The 18,507-nt window shown below is 36.1% G+C and overlaps 1 protein-coding gene across 3 annotated transcripts in view; it reads right to left on the bottom strand.

Moving 5' to 3' along the window:
* The window catches only part of DPYD (dihydropyrimidine dehydrogenase), an 865,822-nt gene that overhangs the window by 278,922 nt on the left and 568,393 nt on the right, over positions 1 to 18,507 (bottom strand). For all 3 annotated transcript variants that reach the window (XM_012458470.2, XM_012458472.2, XM_012458471.2), the window contains 2 exons: positions 11,347 to 11,415; positions 2,998 to 3,081 (listed from right to left, as the gene is read on the bottom strand). In XM_012458470.2, coding sequence (XP_012313893.2) covers positions 2,998 to 3,081; positions 11,347 to 11,415 — 153 coding nt within the window. The remainder of the gene's footprint in view (positions 1 to 2,997; positions 3,082 to 11,346; positions 11,416 to 18,507) is intronic.

The raw sequence follows: 18,507 nt of genomic DNA, 5'->3' as shown, positions 1-18,507 counted from the left end.
AGAGCAACATAAATATGAATTTGTTTATTTTTTAGTTGTTTTTGTTTTAACAATGCTCTTTAAGGGTAGTTTAAAAATAACAGTAGCCTACTATTTTTAATGTTAACATTAACAGAATATCAAAGTTGGAAGGGGATTTAGAGATCATTTAGTTCAAATTCCATATGTTAGAGATGGAAACTTATGCTTCAGGAGAGTAAGTAGATTGATCAAGGTGACACAGATGGCTGATGGAAAAAATCATGAGACTACTTTTAAACACTTAGCATGCTGAGGTGTTTTAAGATTTGATACGAACCTTTGTTTTGCAGGAATACACAATGCAATTTCCCAAGGTCAGCTTGAGATTCTATAAATTTCATAAATAAATATGGAACCTATATGTTGTAGAGTACAGATTGTGGCCTTCCCTCTTCATAAATTTCATGATTTTAGTCACTTATTTTTGTGTGTGTGTGTGTGTATACATACATATGTGTATATACATATATATATGCTTGTAAATATATTTGTATATATATCAGTGTTAGATCTATACAATGTTGATTACACACAGGCAAATTACTTAGGTACAGAGGCAGCATTTTTCACTTATTAAATATTTGTGAGAAAATATTTGAGATAAAGGAGAAGAAAATCAGGTATTTAGAGAGAAATGTGTACTCAACAAGAAAGTGTCTCTGGCAGATAAATAGTTTAGCCATGGAACCAATAGCATGCCGAATTCATGAAGCACATATTGATTAGGCTCTGACCATGCATGCAGCTCTGGGCTTGGCACATAGTAAGTTTTCAACAAATGAAATGCAAGATCACATAGCAATGGGGAAGGGGGACTAGAATGACTCTTCAGTCCCCCAACACTGAGTATCAATTCTGCATCACACCAATTGGCAAGTGTTCAAGACTTTGGAACTTAGGGAGGTAAAGGGAGAAACAATGGGAAGAGGAGGCAGAGAAGGGGTAAAAGGAACCAGAGGAAAAGGCAAATTAGGCCCAAATGTGTTTGTGCTCACTTGAGAAAGTCAGTCACAGAAAAGCATTTTTTTAAATGCACCAATATTCTGCCTTCCCTTTATTTAAAATATGGAACATTCATGTGTCCTCAGGCAGAGTAATCATTTAAAATATGTTGGAACAAAAATGATTAAATTAGCTTTATTCTTCAATTATATAATTTACAAGAGAATATCATTCAAAAGAAAATTTCTAAACTTGGCTGACAGGAAGAATTGGTTTCAGTTTTAGAGATTATAACTAATAAGTGAAATGGAAATGTTCCTAAATTTTCTTCAGCCAAGCTATCATGGTTTTTGGAACATGCATTTTCCAATAGTTTTTAGAAATCTTAATGATATCTCTGACTGCAAAGTTTTAGCATCTGGCATTCTCATTCAGCCAAAGGCTGTGCAAAACTTTATGTGGCTAAATAATGCTCTAGAAAGGATACACCTAAGACACTTAATGACTGAGTAAGTTCAGATGTGCTCATATAGCAAAATCCTACTCCAAAAAAATAAACTCAGGTGGGACTAGGGCAACATTTTAAAAATAATTGTCATATTTGTGGCAAGAGATAAATATTGAATTGCATTATGCTCTAACAAAGCAATCAATAGATTTAAAATCTCCATAGCTGTTTTTATCTGTGTAACTAAAAAATATTTTGATTCCAAGATACTGAGACTGTGAAATGAGTTGAAGGACAATCTTGAGATGGGAAAAGAATACTAACTCAGCCCCCATTCCAGGTGTCCTTTAAGGAATCCTTCTCCTTTTAATCACATTACTCATCTTACCATGCTATTATCTAACCATGTGACTCATAAAAGTCATGATTTGATATCATGATATTTTGCTTGTACTCAGTAATTCTGAGTTTTGGTTCTGTTATCATATATTATACTTACCGATCTTCTGGGCAACCTGTTGTGAGTGTAACAGAATATACTTGAAAAATATTTGACTAGCCCCTCCTTTCTTGCTGTTACATAAAAATAGTTTTCTCCTTAAGTCACAAATCTATTCTGCATGTTAAATATTTACAAAGTACTTTAAAATTCTTGCTGAATGCTAAAACAAAGACAGCAACCTATGTTCATTTGAATAACCAGAAATGTTTGCCCTCCCAAATTAAGGGCCTCTGAGTTTAATTCAAATCAATTTGATGACTAGAGAGAAAGAAAAAAAAAGCTGGGCACCTACAGAGTACAAGGACCTGTGCCAGAGGTGGAGATAAAAGTAAACTTTCCAGGACTAGACAATCTGTCAGAAATTACTACATTTCGTATTATTTAATTCACATCATTTCCTTTTGGACTTAAAAGCTAAACTGTGAGATGCAAAATACTCACCTTTTTAGCATTAAGTTTTTACAGTGCTCCTTAACGTCCAACATTGTAACTAGTTACATAAAGATGTAGTGTTTTCTATATATTAACATATTATTTCACATTTTGTTCATTAGGCTTTGAAAGTATTTAGAATGAAGTTTCCATTTATTGTATCCAAAAATAAAAATAGCATCAAAGTCTTTTTGCAACTCCCCAAACACAGTTAGTGAATAATGATCATATGCTAAAAAATGTAAAATGCAATTTGTGCTGTGCCCCATTTACTACAAAATCACTACGAACAATGCATTTTGTACACTATATTGCTCCAGGGAAACTGGATCAGCATCAGGAATGAATAAAGAACACTGCATTTGAAATCAGCTAATTCGGCTTCAGAGCTTTTAAAAACTATTTGTTATGATATTACTTCCTGTCAAGCACATAATGTGATATTTTCCTCAATAAAACTAAACAGTTGCTATAATTTCAGCTTCCCTCATTTTCCACTTTTTAAGCACTAAATATTTAAACAATGCAGACCTGGAAGTCTCTAGACAGTCATCCGATCCATGCATCTCCTTGCCTAAGGTATAGTAACTATCCATACGGGAGCCTGTTATGTCACACTGATATACTTAGTGGCAGCTGTCAAGGTCCTTACCTGCCCACAGGCCAGGCCCATTCCTCTTTCTCCCATGCCATGTGGACATGATAAATTTAACTCCAGGGCATCTGCTCCAGAATCCTTTAAATAAGAAAGGAAAACGAAAGAAAATGCAAAGCTTTATTTATATACTAATAGACTTTCACCACTGATATCAAAAGTCATATTTGTCAAGTGTTAACTATTCTGTTTTCTGCATCACAGCTATCTTGTGAGGTATATTCTAACTCTCTCAAATTAAGGTTTATATAACAACCACCACCGCCACCACAATCACACAACCAATATTTACTGAGTGCTTATAAGGGACCACTCACTGCTCTATATGCTTTATATTTGTTACCTCTAATTCTCATAATCTTTGTATTATTATGATACCAATTTTACAGGCATATGAACTGAAGCATAGGGAGGTTAAATGACAAGCTTGGTTATTAGGTGACACAGTAGAGACTGTAACTGAGATCGGTTTGACGTCACATTTATTCTTTCCTAGACAGTTTCTATTATTTATGGACACAAATTTTACTAATTATAGATAATTGATGGTGAGAGTAGGCATACAAAGAAAAACATAGTACGCTAGCTAGAATGAACAAGCAAAATTTAAAATGTTTTTAACTGAAAACCAACATTGTTATATTTAAAACAGTCCATCTAAGAAATTGGAAGTATTGATAGCTTTGTCTTAATTACTTAATAAAAATCCTTCCTATTTTAATCATTAATTCCTTAGTATACAAATGGATCTTGTAAAAATAAACAACGTAATTCATTCTAAGTATTCTTAGAATACTTTGAGAATCTTAGAATTTGTGAGAAGCCTTCTGTGAAGAACTTAAAGGATAAACAAAACACTTTTAAAAGTTATTATAGTGGCGGGGCTCAGTGGCCCACACTTGTAATCCCAGCACTTTGGGAGGCCGAGACAGGCGGACTGCCTGAGCTCAGGAGTTTGAGACCAGCCTGGGCAACACAGTGAAACCCAATCACTATTAAAATACAAAAGATTAGCCAGGCATGGCAGTGTGTGCCTCTAATCCCAGATACTTGGGAGGCTGAGGCAGGAGAATTGCTTGAACCTGGGAGACAGAGGTAGCAATGAGCTGAGATTGCACCATTGCACTCCAGCCTGGTTGACAGAGGGAGACTCTGTCTCCAAAAAAAGTTAGTACAGTAATTTTAGGGATGGAGGAATAAACTAACTGATTCAAGTTTTATATTCTTTTAATAACGTTTTAAAATAACTTCTATAATTTTTCCAGTGCCACAATTTATTTTTCAGTAAGGCCAACTAGAAGCTTGAATTGGTTACAACGGTATATTAACAGGTTTATCACATGAAAAGGCTTAAAAAACAGTTCACTACTTTCTAAGTGTACCAGACCTTTCTTTAGGCCAATAGCTGTTTCTCTTTTCTCTTTCCTTCCTAATTGTTTAAGATTTTAGCCTATTTTTTTCCTTCCTTATAAATTTTAAGGAGGACCTCAACAGACTTACAAACTCCAGTTAGCTATTTCTTGGTTTTGATTTTCTTGCCTATCTTTATTCATTAGTGAGTCTGGTTTTTCTTCTGCACATTTGTTAAAGTCCATTTGATCACTGAGCCTGTTTTTCAACATGGTTTCATTATGGTTTTGCTTTCCTAATCCAATTTCAAAAGGCTTCATGTTATTTGAGAATTGCTGAAAACCATGCTATTCTTTCCTTGATGGTTTGGTAGTGAGCATGGATGAGCACAGCCCGCTGAACTCTGAGTTCTAACCCTAGCCTGTAGCTAAGGAATTCTTAGTCTGTAGCTAAGGAATTGGGAATGATTTGGACAAGTCAGTCAATCTTCTTTGTCTCCAGTTGCTCAAGTGTCAACTGTGGATAATATGACCTGTCTCAAAACTACGCCATGCAGTAATTACGAGCTTAATGAAAAGATTGTACAGTGCAAATATATACAATATAACATGTTTCTTATTTCCTGGTTAGTTCAAATATTTCCTTTAGATTTCTCTATTTAACTGAAATGCAGCAATTAATAGCAAATCAATTCAACCTCATTTTGGATTAGATAAGCTTTCCATGTTAATTGTATACATATTTACATTATGCATATTTCATTTCAAACTTACACCTAGCTACCATATTAGATAATAATAGCTAACATTAACTGACCATTTACAATATGCCAGATACTTTACTATGTCCTTTGTATGTTTTATCTTAATTTATTCTCACAGAAACTCTAAGAGGTAGGATACATCATTATTCCTCTTTTACAATTGATACAACTGAGACACAAAGAGTTCAAGTGATGTATCCAACATCCCACAGCTTCTAGCTGACAGTAGGGTCTTGAACCCAAGCATTTTGAGTTCGGAGCCTGCATTCGTACCCACTATTATAATTTACTACAAATCACTTATTTTATGGCTGGAGTTGTCATAGTGTGTTAGGAAAAACATAACAGCTCGATATCTTTACAGCTTCTAAGTTTGAAGTAAAAGTTAAAATATTTTAAAATCACCTGTCCAATATAAAGTTTTTTCAATGACTAATTATTACAATTTCCCCAATATTATATACATATACAAACACCTACTCACCAAAGACACCTGGAAAGGCCTTTGAAATGTGCATCCAAGCCTCAAAAACAGACAATGCTATTCAAGGCGACATCAAGAGAACAGGAACATTCATGTGGCCTCTGCTTGAACATTCCTGTCTCAGGATGCACACTACCTTAAAAGGCAGTTAATTCCATTTTCAAGCAACTCTAACCATTCAAAAAGCCTTAATTGCTGAATTAGCATGAAATGTTAAATTAACTGAAATTGGGCATAAATAAATGTTGTGGGCTCTGAGCCACACCATGGGTTTGAATCCCACTTTTAACGTATCCTAGCTGTGTGCACTTGAACACATTATTTCACTACTTTTGGCCTTAGCTTCCCCACCCTGCCAAAAAACAAGAAAAATATCAAGTCAGTGATAAGTTAGAACTCCAAAAACAAGTTAAAAATTAGAAGTAAAAATGCAAAAAAAAAAAGATACTAAGTCATAGAGTCGTGTTTATAAGGTATAAATAAATTTGATATTTGCACAGAAGAGTTCTAGGGAGATGTATTTTTAAATGTTTCCAAGGCTAATACAGGAAATAAGAAGTACCAAAAAAGAAAGTTTATTTTTTACAGTTTTAAGTAAACTGAAAAGAAAAATAAGAGCTTTAACATATATGAAAGTTTGAAGAAAAGTGATGAAAAATAAATTTGATAAAAGTAAATGACTTCTGGAAGGTAGTAAATACTATAACGGTATATACTATCTATCTAAATAGTTTATCTATCTATTCATCTAAATACTTATCTATCCATCCAACTAGACCTCTGCCTTGATATGAAAACGATTTTAGATAACTCACCTGGTCCTACATTGTCTAATGAGGTTTAGACAATGTAGGACCAGGTGAGTTTGGTGAGTTTAGACAATGTAGGACCAGACCTTTTTTCCTCAGGAGAAAAAGGAAAAGTAAACTATCCTGAGAAATTCTTGGATTATGGCAGTTGTATACTTTTTAGAATTCTCTGAATCACTGTATAAAAACACCCAGAGAAACTAAGGTGACAAAACCAACCCTGTGCAACATATACAACAAAATCAGGTACAAAGCGCTTTTCCTTTCTCTTCCCCTTCTTTCCTTACCTCTTCCTTTCTTTCCTTTACCTTCCTCATCAATACAGCTCTAGTCATTGGTCAGGGCAGAGCAAGGCAGGTGATCATGAGCATTTGAGGAGGAGCCATGAGGGCTCAGTGTGGGGTGGCATAGCCTATGCAGAGCAGAGCCAGAAGGACATCTACATGGTCGTGGCATGATGTGGTGTATCACGGCCCAAGTGGGAAGGGAAGACTTCCAAGGGTGATAGGGGCTGGCAAAGGACATCAGAGCTGAAGTAGGGTGAGGACAGTGTACTGTAGCAGGGCATGAAAGCCACAGTTATTGGATTCCCTCTAAATTTCTTCTGTTAAATGAATACGTGAGGTCAGATGTTGACTTTCTAAGTAGCAATGCTATCGTCTAGTCTCAACTATCCAAAACTGGAGTTAAAGTTCTCTGGGCTCTTAAACCAATCTGAGACAGACCTGAGACAGGTAAAACACTCTACTGGCTTGGGCTCCAGTGGACATAAAATCAGTTACTATCTCTCATCTCCAGCTGCACATCTATCTCCTGTGATTCCATTCTGTCCTGTTTACTGTCCCTGTTCAGAGACTTACATCCAACTGGTCCTACATATTTCTGTAATGTGCCTCTGTCTGTTTTTTCACCTCAACCTATTTGAGATTGTTAACTCTCACAGCTATTTAATTCAGAACATATTGCTGCCCCAATTCATGTAAAAAATGATAAGAACCTGGCTTGTTAGCGTTTTATTTTTGCTGTGCTGGGAAGAGTATGGTCACTTGGTTTTAGTGCTTGTGCCTTTCCACTGGAGCTTCCTTGTCTCTTCCTACCGAAAGTGGTGAGAACCTTGGCAATCCCTCACAGGTACCTGCTTAAAATCTTCATGACTGGATTTTAATCAATTCTGGTTCATGGGTGCCAAATAAAATACCACTCTTCCCATTTATTGTGTAACAGCTTCCTTTTTGCTTGTCACATGGCAATACTCGAACCGCATACTTCTTTTTTACTTCATTCAACAAATATCTGCTGGTAGACAAAGCCTTGTGCTTGGAATTGAGGATTAAGTAGTGAACTAGACAGGGTCTCAACCCCCATGGAACTTGCTTTCTAACAAGCAGAACAGAGGAACTATTAGTAATGGCTAATCATACAACGGTTAATTGCCACTTTATTATATACTACAGAGGAAAAGCACAGACAGAGGTAGATCCAGATTTTGGGGAGCCTGATGCTTAAATAATTTGGAAAACCCTCTTTAAGGAAAAAAATAATAATTAAAAACTGTAAACACAGAGTTAGGTATAGGGACTTGGAAGTAGCCTATGCAAGTAAATGCCCTGAAGCTTAAGCTTCATTAACTATCTGGTCAACTGGCCTCTGAAGACGGCGAGGTTTAACTTGCAGAGCCAAAGGCTCAGGGTTCAGGAAGAGAGAACATTCCAGGCCAAGGGAACAGCAAATGCTCTGAGGTGGGGACGTGTTGGAGGAGGAAAAGAAGGCAGTGGGATCTGGAATGCCGAGAGCAGACCCACAATGACACTGCAGAGAGGCAGGCAGAGGCGAGACCAAGTAGCACTTAATGGTCAAGTTAAGGGTTCTGAAATCAGGAAAAACAGAAAGAATTTGGATTGGTTGAGGGCAAGAAGATTAGTGGAGCTATTGTAGATAACTTGGATTAGAATAGTAATGATGCATATTGGGTCCCAGCCAATTATAACCTTCCTCAAATTTGATGGCCCTACTTGTCACCCAGGCTTTTGCCACTAGTTCAAAGGGGAGTCCCAGTCCCTGTTGCGATCTTCACATCTTCTATAGTAATTGTCAGCTCTCGCACACTCCCTGCAGATCAGAGCTGGGCTGTGTTACAACCTCCACTGAGCCTGTCAAAGTGAGAGCTCCAGGAGCACCAGTGCCCAGGCCTGATCAGGAAGCTCTGGCCTTTCCCTACAATTCTGGGTTTAGATGAAGCATCACACCCCATGTTATAAAATCTGGCTTCCCCAGCAGCTTCCTTGAAGGGGCAGGGCATACAACTGAAAAGTGCAGAGGCAAGTAAAGCCCTATGGAGTAAAATGGGACCAGTGAGAGGAGACTGAAGAAGCCAGTAGACTCAGTCCTTCCACTTCCTTTCCTAGAAAGTGATGAGAGAATGGGTGAGTCTATCATCTTGTGGGATGATGTGCTATTCCCTTCGCATATGACTGAGCAGTTGGCTGTCTTTCCTTGTGAAGTCGTGGCCAGCTCTGGAATGTACCATATTGCACTTGTTTTCCCTTTTCTCCATCTCATTTTTCTGTTCTTCCTCAGTCTTACTTCTATGAGACTGCATACTTCAATAAAGCTTTTTCACAGTAACTTTGACTCAGGCTGTATTTTCAAGGCTAATTACAAATTAAGAAATAAATGGATTCAAGATCTACTACTGTATTAAAGATCTATTTACAAGCAAATATTGTGGACCTTCAGTAATGGCTCATATCCGATTGCTCCCTATATTCACCTTTGTTTTGGCTGGCCACGGACTTTGTACATAGTAGGTGTTACATAAATCTTTTTTTGTATAGAATTGGAGTAGACAACTACGGTTCCAGAAAAGCAAGAGAGCCTGTGATCAGATACCTGGACCAAGAAAACTAAGCAGATTCTAACAATGCTACAGATTTGACACTAAGCAGTAGAAACTTCTTTCTGGTGCTCAAAAAACCTGAAAAATTTAAACCAGGCTGAAGAATATAAGACGACATGAAACACATGTGCATTCTCAAGTTCTACTGTTCTATATGTATCATTTCTGTTTCAGATAAAGTAGTAAAAAGCTGATAGAGGTTTCCTCAACTCTTTACGTGTAATTCAATAATTCATCTGCCATAAAAGGGTTTTATAAACTTAAGGTATAGTATACACCATCACATCACATTATTAGCCAAACTTAAAGCCGTTGGCATGCAAGAGCGCTGGTGTGGTGTCTCTCATTTCTTACATCTGTATATCACCACCCACAAAAGAAATGTACATGTTAGGTGGATTAGTAACTTTGACTTGAATATGTTTTTGTTTGTTTGTTTTAATGTGGGTTTTTCCATTGTAAGAAAATCAGTTTTAACCTATTTTTAAGCATGTGTTCACAAAAGCAAAACCAAATACTGATTCTACAAAACGTTATTGCGTGTGTACCATATTAACTGTGATGAAATCATGCTGCTTAATGCTACCGTCCTAGAAGCTGTGAAGGCCTGGGGGATACTTCCTTCATGTGATATCTCCTGGGCTAGTACATATCTAAGATTATGGTGAATATTTTTATTTTTTAATTGACATTATCAGACCTTCTTGTTATGTAGACTGCTCTCCTATGGAGAGATTCTGCAGATTGTTTTGATTAAATAAAAGGCATACCTTTTCCTCCCTTCTTTCTTTTTTCCTTTCTTCCTTTCTTTTTATTTATGTTTTGCTGTAGAATAATTAGAAGGTGATATTAAATAAAACTAAAATTAAAGAAAAATATGAGATGTGAAAAATATCTTTAGATTAGCTAGTCTGTTTATACTTAAAGGGTTTTGACTTATAAAAAGTAATCTTGTCCATTTAAAAATTATTATCTAATATTGAAAAATTAATTTTGAAAAGTATTTTCTTCGTACAGAAAGGCAGAGAAGCAAGTGGTATGATAAAGCCATTCATCATAGTCAGCTTAAAATTGGCAAAGCTCATGCCAAGCATGGGCTCTGTGGAAGATTTCATGGTCAATTAGGTAAATACATGTATCAAATGAACCCAGCACGGAAGATCACAAGGCCAATTACTGATCATGTTTAATTTCACCCCTCTAAGTCCCAGAAGTAATTTTTCCTCTCCCAGTTTTAAAATATCCAAATAAAATGTATAATCAACATTTTTGAACACTACAGACAGCTTTACAATATTTTATAATGTAGCATCAATTAGTTCATCAGTATTGTTAGATTTAGTCTTCTGTATTACTGAGGGGTTTTCAAGAAACCCCAGTCAAGACTCTATAGACTATTTTCCATGACAGCATGAGGGACATAAGTGTATAATTTTAAGTATGTATTTTTCTATTTGAAATACAAATTTGAGGCACATGGTTACTTGTTTGCATTTGTGCAGGATTCAATTTATATTATGGAAAACCTGCTGACTAGTGTTCCATTTAGGAGCGTTCTGTCCTGCTATTTTATGCATGTCTGTATTCAAACTAGAATAGTATTAAATGAACCTTTTATACTTTAAATATTCAAGAGTTTTATATTCAAAATTTCTTCTCTTACTGTCAAACTAGTTTGCCTAAAGGCAAGGTAAGATCAAGTTAGACTCTCAAAGGTAGAATTAAATTTTATCATGGCATCCATCATAATATACAGTTTGCTTAACATGCAAATAAAGAGTGTATGGATTCAGAGAATAAAGGATTTTTAGGTAGTGTGTGAAATGCAAGGGACTGCTTTTATAGAATAAATTCCTTTTAAATTTGCATTTCCATCATTTTAATGAAAACACAGGGTAAACAAATTATAATAGAAATGTTTTAAGTTACATTTTCAATTCAATTTTACTTCTACTGTATTATTTTTCATGGCAGCTCTTTATTTAAAAACTAATAAAAATAGGAGAGAAGAAATAAAATAAATATATACTAAAGTAATCATTACCTCAGACATTTTGGAAAGTTCCATCCAGTCATTTTTATTGTAACTGCACATGATGCTAGCAATCACAATCTTTAAAAAGAAAAAGAAAAGAATATAAGTTTAAGTAGTTATGCTATTGTATGCAAACATATATTAATATTTAATAAATGCATAATGGTAAACCATATTATAAAATTAATTGTCAAACTATCAAAAAATAAATCATTAGAAAATAGCAGGGTATGACAGCAAAATGCTGGATGGCATTTGGGGCTTTGGACTTATATTAGGAGACTTTCTCATTTACCATCTGTGAACACTTGGGCAAGTTAACTTTTCTGATCCTCAGTATTCTCTTTTTTAAAATGGTGATGGTAATACTGACTTTGCCATCCTCTGAAAGTAGCAGTGTAAATACAGGCATGTATGTGAAGGGATTGTCTAAATTATACAATGCCATTAAAATTTTGTTTATAATTACTGGTATAGCGAAAGATTTTAAGGGATGGAAAAGAAAAAACAAATTAGTGTCTCTTTTAAACATAACTCATTATAGTATACATAATAATACCTTAAATATTCATAGTGCATTATAGTTTAAAATTTCATTATATATTGATTATTTAACTACAGTATTACAGAAATCCTATAATAGAGACTGTATAGAGTAGTAATTACTAGTGTCTGCTCTGATACTAGGATGTCCAGGTTAGAACCCTGACTGTGTCACTTACATGTGGCCCTGGGCAAGGTATTTAGTTTCATGATTGGTAAAATACGAATAATAGCGCCACTTACTTAGAAAAGTAATAACAGAAATTGCTAAGACTTACATAGCTCTCACAGTGTGCTTGGCACTGTTTCAAGGGTTTTTACTTTATTAACTTACTTAATCATTCCCAATATTATTCTCCCCACTTTACAGATGAAGACGCTGAGGCAATGAGACCTGACAGTCACATAGCTGATGAGGAACAGAGCCAGAACCCAGAGCCAGGCAGTGTGACTCACTGAGTCTGTGCTTTTAACCACTCGGTTTTGCTAGCCCAAAGCAAATACTGGATACGTGTCAGTAATTATTTCCTTTCATTACCATTTAAAGATTATGAGATTGAGGCTGGGTGCAGTGGCTCACACCTGTAATCCCAGCACTTTGGGAGGCCGAAGCAGGAAGACTGCTTGAGCCCACGAATTCATGACCAACCTGAGACATATAACAAGACCTTGCCGCTACAAAAAAAAAAAAAAAAGAAAAATCAGCTGGGTGTGGTGGCCCACGCCTGTAGTCACAGTCACTCAGGAAGCTGAGATGGGAGGATCACTTGAGTCCAGGTGCTCAAGGTTACAGGGAGCTATGATCATGTTATTGCACTCCAGCCTGGGCAACAGAGCGAGATTCTCCCTCTAAAAAAATAAAGACTAAGAGATTGAGACACAAAGAGTTTGTGCCAAGCTTAAAGTTGCAGAGACTAGTGGTAAGAGTCCTCTAAAAGCCATTGCGCTCTCACCACATAGAGCTTTTTTTATGTTGAGAAAGAAACCAAAAATATGCTGTAAAAGTCAGATAAATGTTTTCATCAAGAGGATAGAAAGTTGCGACCATATTGGAGAGAGTTCTAAAAAGCAAGGAGAGAAGTCTGTATTTAAAGTTGGTTTTTTTCTTTCCGGATAGACTATAAAAACCATAAAAGCTGGGGCTAATGTGCATTACTCATCATTTATCTACAGTAACTAGCATGGTATTTGGTACGTATCAAAGACTGAAAGAATAAATGAATGAGGTCACCAGGGGTTTAGGAGCAAGGGGTTGCATTATCAGCTTACCCTTTTGAGAAGATTAAGTAGAAATGAAAATCATAAGCTAGAGAAGGGAAAAATAAACAATTGAAAACTGCTGGCGAATTATTATATGAGTAAGAGTGAAGAGTGAATAGGACTGATGAAGGTATCTGTCTTGGTGATGAAAAAATAATCAGATATAAAAATACACAGAACTAGTCAACTAGAGAAGCAATTAAAAAGAAGGAAGCAAAAGAACTGAGAGTCTGAACTGAAGCCACTGAGAAATTTGCAGAACATTAGTCACATAAAGGTTGAACAACGTTCAGAAATATGGAAGCCAGGAGAAACAGGAATTTTGAATAGACTCCTTAGAGAGAGGAACAAAGAGAAGAAAGTAAAAGTAGATGATAGATAGAGGAGGAAAATTAAGCATGCCAAATGATTGTTCATTGAGTTTAGGATTCAACTTTTTCTGTCTAGTGAAACTACAGCTTTTCAAAATTGGGAAGAAAAATGTAAGAATGTTTGTTCTATGGACTTTTCTCTAGGGGCTAAAAGAAGTGCAAACTCATACTCCAAGCTTCATTTGCAAGCAGAAAAGGGACATCATGTAATTATGTAGCTTCAGTTAGAGATGCTTTCTGCCTTTTCCAAGTGATATAAGAGCTCAGGAATGCTAGTCCCCATTCTCCAGTTAGAAAAAAGATCAGGGAGAAATATCAAAGGGGACACCAGATCTTCCGGGACTAGACCTAATACCTCTTGGTGTAGGCATCCCCTGCATTAATAATAATTAAAAAAAAAAAAAGATATTAAGTATTAAGGACCTTATTTGAAAGGAAAAATCAACTGAAGGAAAAATCAACTGGGATGACACCTGGGGGCAGGTGAAAGCATTCTATTTATTGTCTTCAGTGGCCTAAAGGCAGAGGTCAAGTAAAAAACAAACAGTCTGTTAATCTAAGGATTTAGGGAATGGGCAGAGCCCTGAGGCTTGTTGTTAGAACTTCAAGGGGAGAGACAGATACAAAGATACAGACTGAAGAAAAAAAGAAAAAGATTTGAGCCATTAGACACTAGTTCCCCTGTGGTGACACTGCTAAGCAACAGGCAAAGGTTTTTAGAAAATTTTATATCTTAAAACAAAACAGTAACAACAACCACCACAAAAAAACCCACTCCTAGCATGACAAAATAATCCCGCAATCCACGTTTCCATGCAAATATGCAGTGGCTGCTCAATCAGCACAGTCACAGCAGCGTGTACACCCCCTCTCCAGCTCCCCTCTCAGGGTTCCATGGACGACAAGAAAGACCTTTCTGGTGGGCTGGATCGAGCCAGGAAGATGGGTTGATCAAATAAATCCACACCAGGGAAGCAAGCTTTACCAGCCTTGACAGCAGGATATGATACATGTTCTCAACTAGGGACTAATGCTGTTTCTCTCTTCTCCATGGCAATTTTAATTTTAACAGAGCTGTTTTTGCTTCAAATTTATATTGACTGTGCCAGGGTTAGTTAAAATAATTGTTCGCCCTGTAGGTTGCTGAGAATTATGAGGCACACCACAATTCGGCTTGATGAAGAGAAATAAATATCATCCAGAGAATTGTTCAGGACATTGACAGAATGTCCTCTGACTGGGGAGGGCTGACCACAGATAGAAGAGATATATTATGGTAAGCAGAGGTAGGTTTCCATTTTATTCTCTGAGCAGCCAAACACTACCCTCTTCTTTCCCTATCTACTGACAGCAGACTCTACCTTCTTGCCCCAAAAGATGAGAAAGCATCCCCATCCACACTAATCACAGGAATTGGGTACTCTGCTCCTAACAAAATCCTTCAATGGAACTGGGAAAGTAAAAGCTCTTTTTTTTCTCGTTGGCCGCTAAACTGGAATGAGTGTGTTCAGAGCTGCTGGTGATCACTGACTCCGCACTTTCCTACCCAAAGCTTACTACACTGGGAAAAAACAAAGCAGAGACGGAGGAAAGTAGACAAACACATGAGATGGAGAAAGATCCATTTTGCAGCCACTTTTAAGGCCGGGTGTCTCACTAGCGTATCTGCACATTTAAACTAATAAATACCACATTTTGGCCTAAGGAAATTCTATTTACATTCGGTTTTATGATTTAAGAGTCTTGACAATTACCACATGAAAAACTAAAACTGTCATTTTTGAAGAAACTTTTCAAGCAATTTTTAAAATCAAGTAAATTTCAGGAAAATAACATACTTTATACATTATTTTAAAAATGTCAAATGGTCTTAGCATTCTAAACATCCTTATCTAAAACCAGAGAATGGCTTGTGAAAATATGTGGTGGTATTCTACTTCTGAGGAATAAAGATGACAAAAAAATAATTTTACTTTTTATCAAAAGAGATAGTGATTTTTCAAAGAGTCAGGCTAAGAGATATTAACACTAAAAGGATACTGGACATAATTTAATCTTTATTCAATGATTAGAAAGCCCTTCAGTGTTTTGCTGTACTCTGTTTTTAATCAAGCAGGAGGGAGATTTTTTTTTCTTATAAAAAAACAGAATGATGGATATTTTATAATGTGAAACATCATGCAATGTTATTAGAAATAAATACCCAATGAAATATATTTTTAAATCAAAGCAACCTTTTTCTCTATCAATATTTCACTTAATTTATGCCATTTCTAATGCTCATTTTTATGGTTCACATTTTAAAACATTATTGAATGATGAGCTATGTGAAACCCAAATGCTACATAGTATTTCAAGTTTGTCTTCCTCCATCCTACATTTTATGTTACATAGTCTAGTGGGAGATTCAATGTAACTTAATTGATTAATAAGCAAATTGAGCATCTACTATAAGAGGAATTAAATGACACACAAAAAGCAGCTTGAGACATTGACTTAGAGTCTTCATGCATTCAAACTCCAACCATTATTTCTTGAGCAACCGATATATGCCAATAGCTGTTCTAACTCAGAAGTGATGAACAAGACAGAAAAAGTCCCTGCCCTCTTGAAGCTTACATTTTAGGGAGGAAAATGTCATAACAAGTAAAAAAAAAAAATACATTAATTGGACTATTTCCAGCTCCAATTGTTAGACCTATTTATAAGATTATTGTTAGGAAGGCAGTAGCGGAGGAGGAGAGCATGACAGAGAGTCACCAGAATACATAAATGCATTTCAGATAAATGATCAGTAAAAAGTTCTCTGAGTTGAAAACTGAGAGATGAGATGGCACCTCACATTAAATAAAATGGAGAGGTGAATAAAAGCAGCCAGGTATGTGGAAGTAACTACAGGTGCAAAGACTGAGGTGGGAATGAGCATGATATGTTCAAGGGGGAGAAAAGAAGGCTTTTGTGGTTGGAGATTCATGACAGGACAGGAATAGTATGAAAGAAAATGAGAAGCAGGCAATAGCCAGATCTCTGGGAGCTCTGAACCCTGTGGGAGATTGGGTTTTATTGTAGGTGTAATGGGAGGCCACAGAAAGGTTTAAAGAAAGGTGATAAAATAATCTGACGTACATTTTCAAAAGATGCTTCTGACTATAGGGAATGAGATAAGGGGGTTAAGGACGAAAGCAAGGAGTCTGATTATGTTGAAATAATGTGGCTTTCATAATATCCATGGAGATACAGAGACGTGGATAGCTCTGAGGTTCTAGTTGGTGAATGCTTAGATTCAGAGAGACGTAAAGAAAAGTAGAAATTAAGAATGATCCCAGATTATTGGCTTAAACTACTGAACTATAGAATGTAGACAATTTACTGAGATAGAACAAAGCCTAATGAAGAAAGTAGTAGGGGAATATTGAAGAGGCCCCATTTTAATATTTTACATTTTATACATCTGGTAAGCATAGTATTAGTGAAGACATCAATTGTGCCACTGGATACGTGAGTTGAGAATTCACTAAAGAGGTCAAGGATAAAGGCGCAAATTTTAGAGACTTCAAAATATAATGGCGTTTGAAGTCACCAGGCTAGATGACTTCACAAAAGGAAGGAAATAACATAGAGAAAAAGAAAGGCCCTAGGACTGACCTGGAGATACAAGAGAGTGTGATGTCATTCCAAGAGAAGGAAGTGTTCCAAAAAGTAAGGAACAATCAACAGTGATGAATGCTTCTGAAAGTCTGTGTCAAGGAACAGAGAGGTGTCCACTGGATTTGAAGACAGAAAAACCACTGGTAACCTTTATAAGAGGGGTTTCAGGGAAGTGACAGGGAAAAAAGTCAGGCTGGAATGAGTTGAGTGAATAGAATATGAAGTGGAGGCAATACACGAATCTCTCTAAAGGTTTTGCTAGGCTAGGCAAAAGACAGATGAGGGCAGCCTGTACAAGGGAGGACTAATGAGTTTTTCTTAATGGACTATATTTGAGTATGTTTTTATGCTGGTGAAAATGATTTGGGAACGAGAAAGAAGCTCTTGAGAAGGGAAGAGGGGATGATGAATCGAGAATACAAGTAAAGCAAGTGGCCTTTAAGAGAGGCAGAGGCATTGCTTCTATTCAACAGAAGTCAAGAGTAGACAGAGAAAAAAAATAAGTATGGCTACAGTTAGGTTTCTAAATTTGATGCGGAAAACGTAAAATCATTCTTCTTGGTGTCTACATTTTCTTTATGAACTAGGATGTGAGGACTCTTGCTGAGAGTGAAGAGAACTAGTGACAGGTTTGTGATTATGAGGAAGAGATGAAAGTGTGAAATAGTCTCTAAAAATGGGTTGGACATGGTGGCTCATATGCTTGTAATCCCAGCTCTTCAGGAGGCCAAGGCAGGAGGATGGCCTGAGCCCAAGAGTTCGAGGCTGCACTGAGCTATAATTATACCTCTGTACTCTGAGTGACAGAGTGAGATTTTGTCTTTGAAAAAAAAAAAAGGAAGAAAGAAAGAAATGAAAGGAAAAGCAAATTTACTAGAAATATGCTATAATTACTAGGTCAAAAAGGTAGATGTATTTAATCAAGAGTTGATAATATTTATGAAAAATACAATTAATTAGTAAAAATGAAAGGACAAGATGATTTACAAAATTAGAACACATATTATGGTCCCCTTTATAATATTAAAAACATAAAACTGGGTTTTATAGATTGTCTTAGAGTTGAGACCCATCTTATCAAGATGGTTTTCAGTGCTTCAGTCATTAAAATTTGATGTGCTCTTGAAAGGTCATTCTTTTAGAGAATTCTGCTTTGTAAAAATACTTTTAAATTGGAGTATTTAACAGTTTTGACTTTCATTTTGACTAATGAATATAACTTAAGAAAATGAAGAAAATGTTTACACTTTTTGTAAACATCTGAATTCTATGAGACATTAACATTTTGAAGCATATAAAATGCAAAGTATGATAATTTGCTAATCACATTTTGCATGTTTCTTTCTCC

The sequence above is a fragment of the Aotus nancymaae genome, unplaced genomic scaffold (assembly GCF_030222135.1).
Source record: "Aotus nancymaae isolate 86718 unplaced genomic scaffold, 86718_ANA_hifiasm-v0.15.2.pri h1tg000103l, whole genome shotgun sequence".
In the NCBI taxonomy this organism is placed as follows: Eukaryota; Metazoa; Chordata; class Mammalia; order Primates; family Aotidae; genus Aotus; species Aotus nancymaae.
Note: the sequence above shows the minus strand (reverse complement) of the source record. Positions and strands in the feature narration are given on the sequence as shown.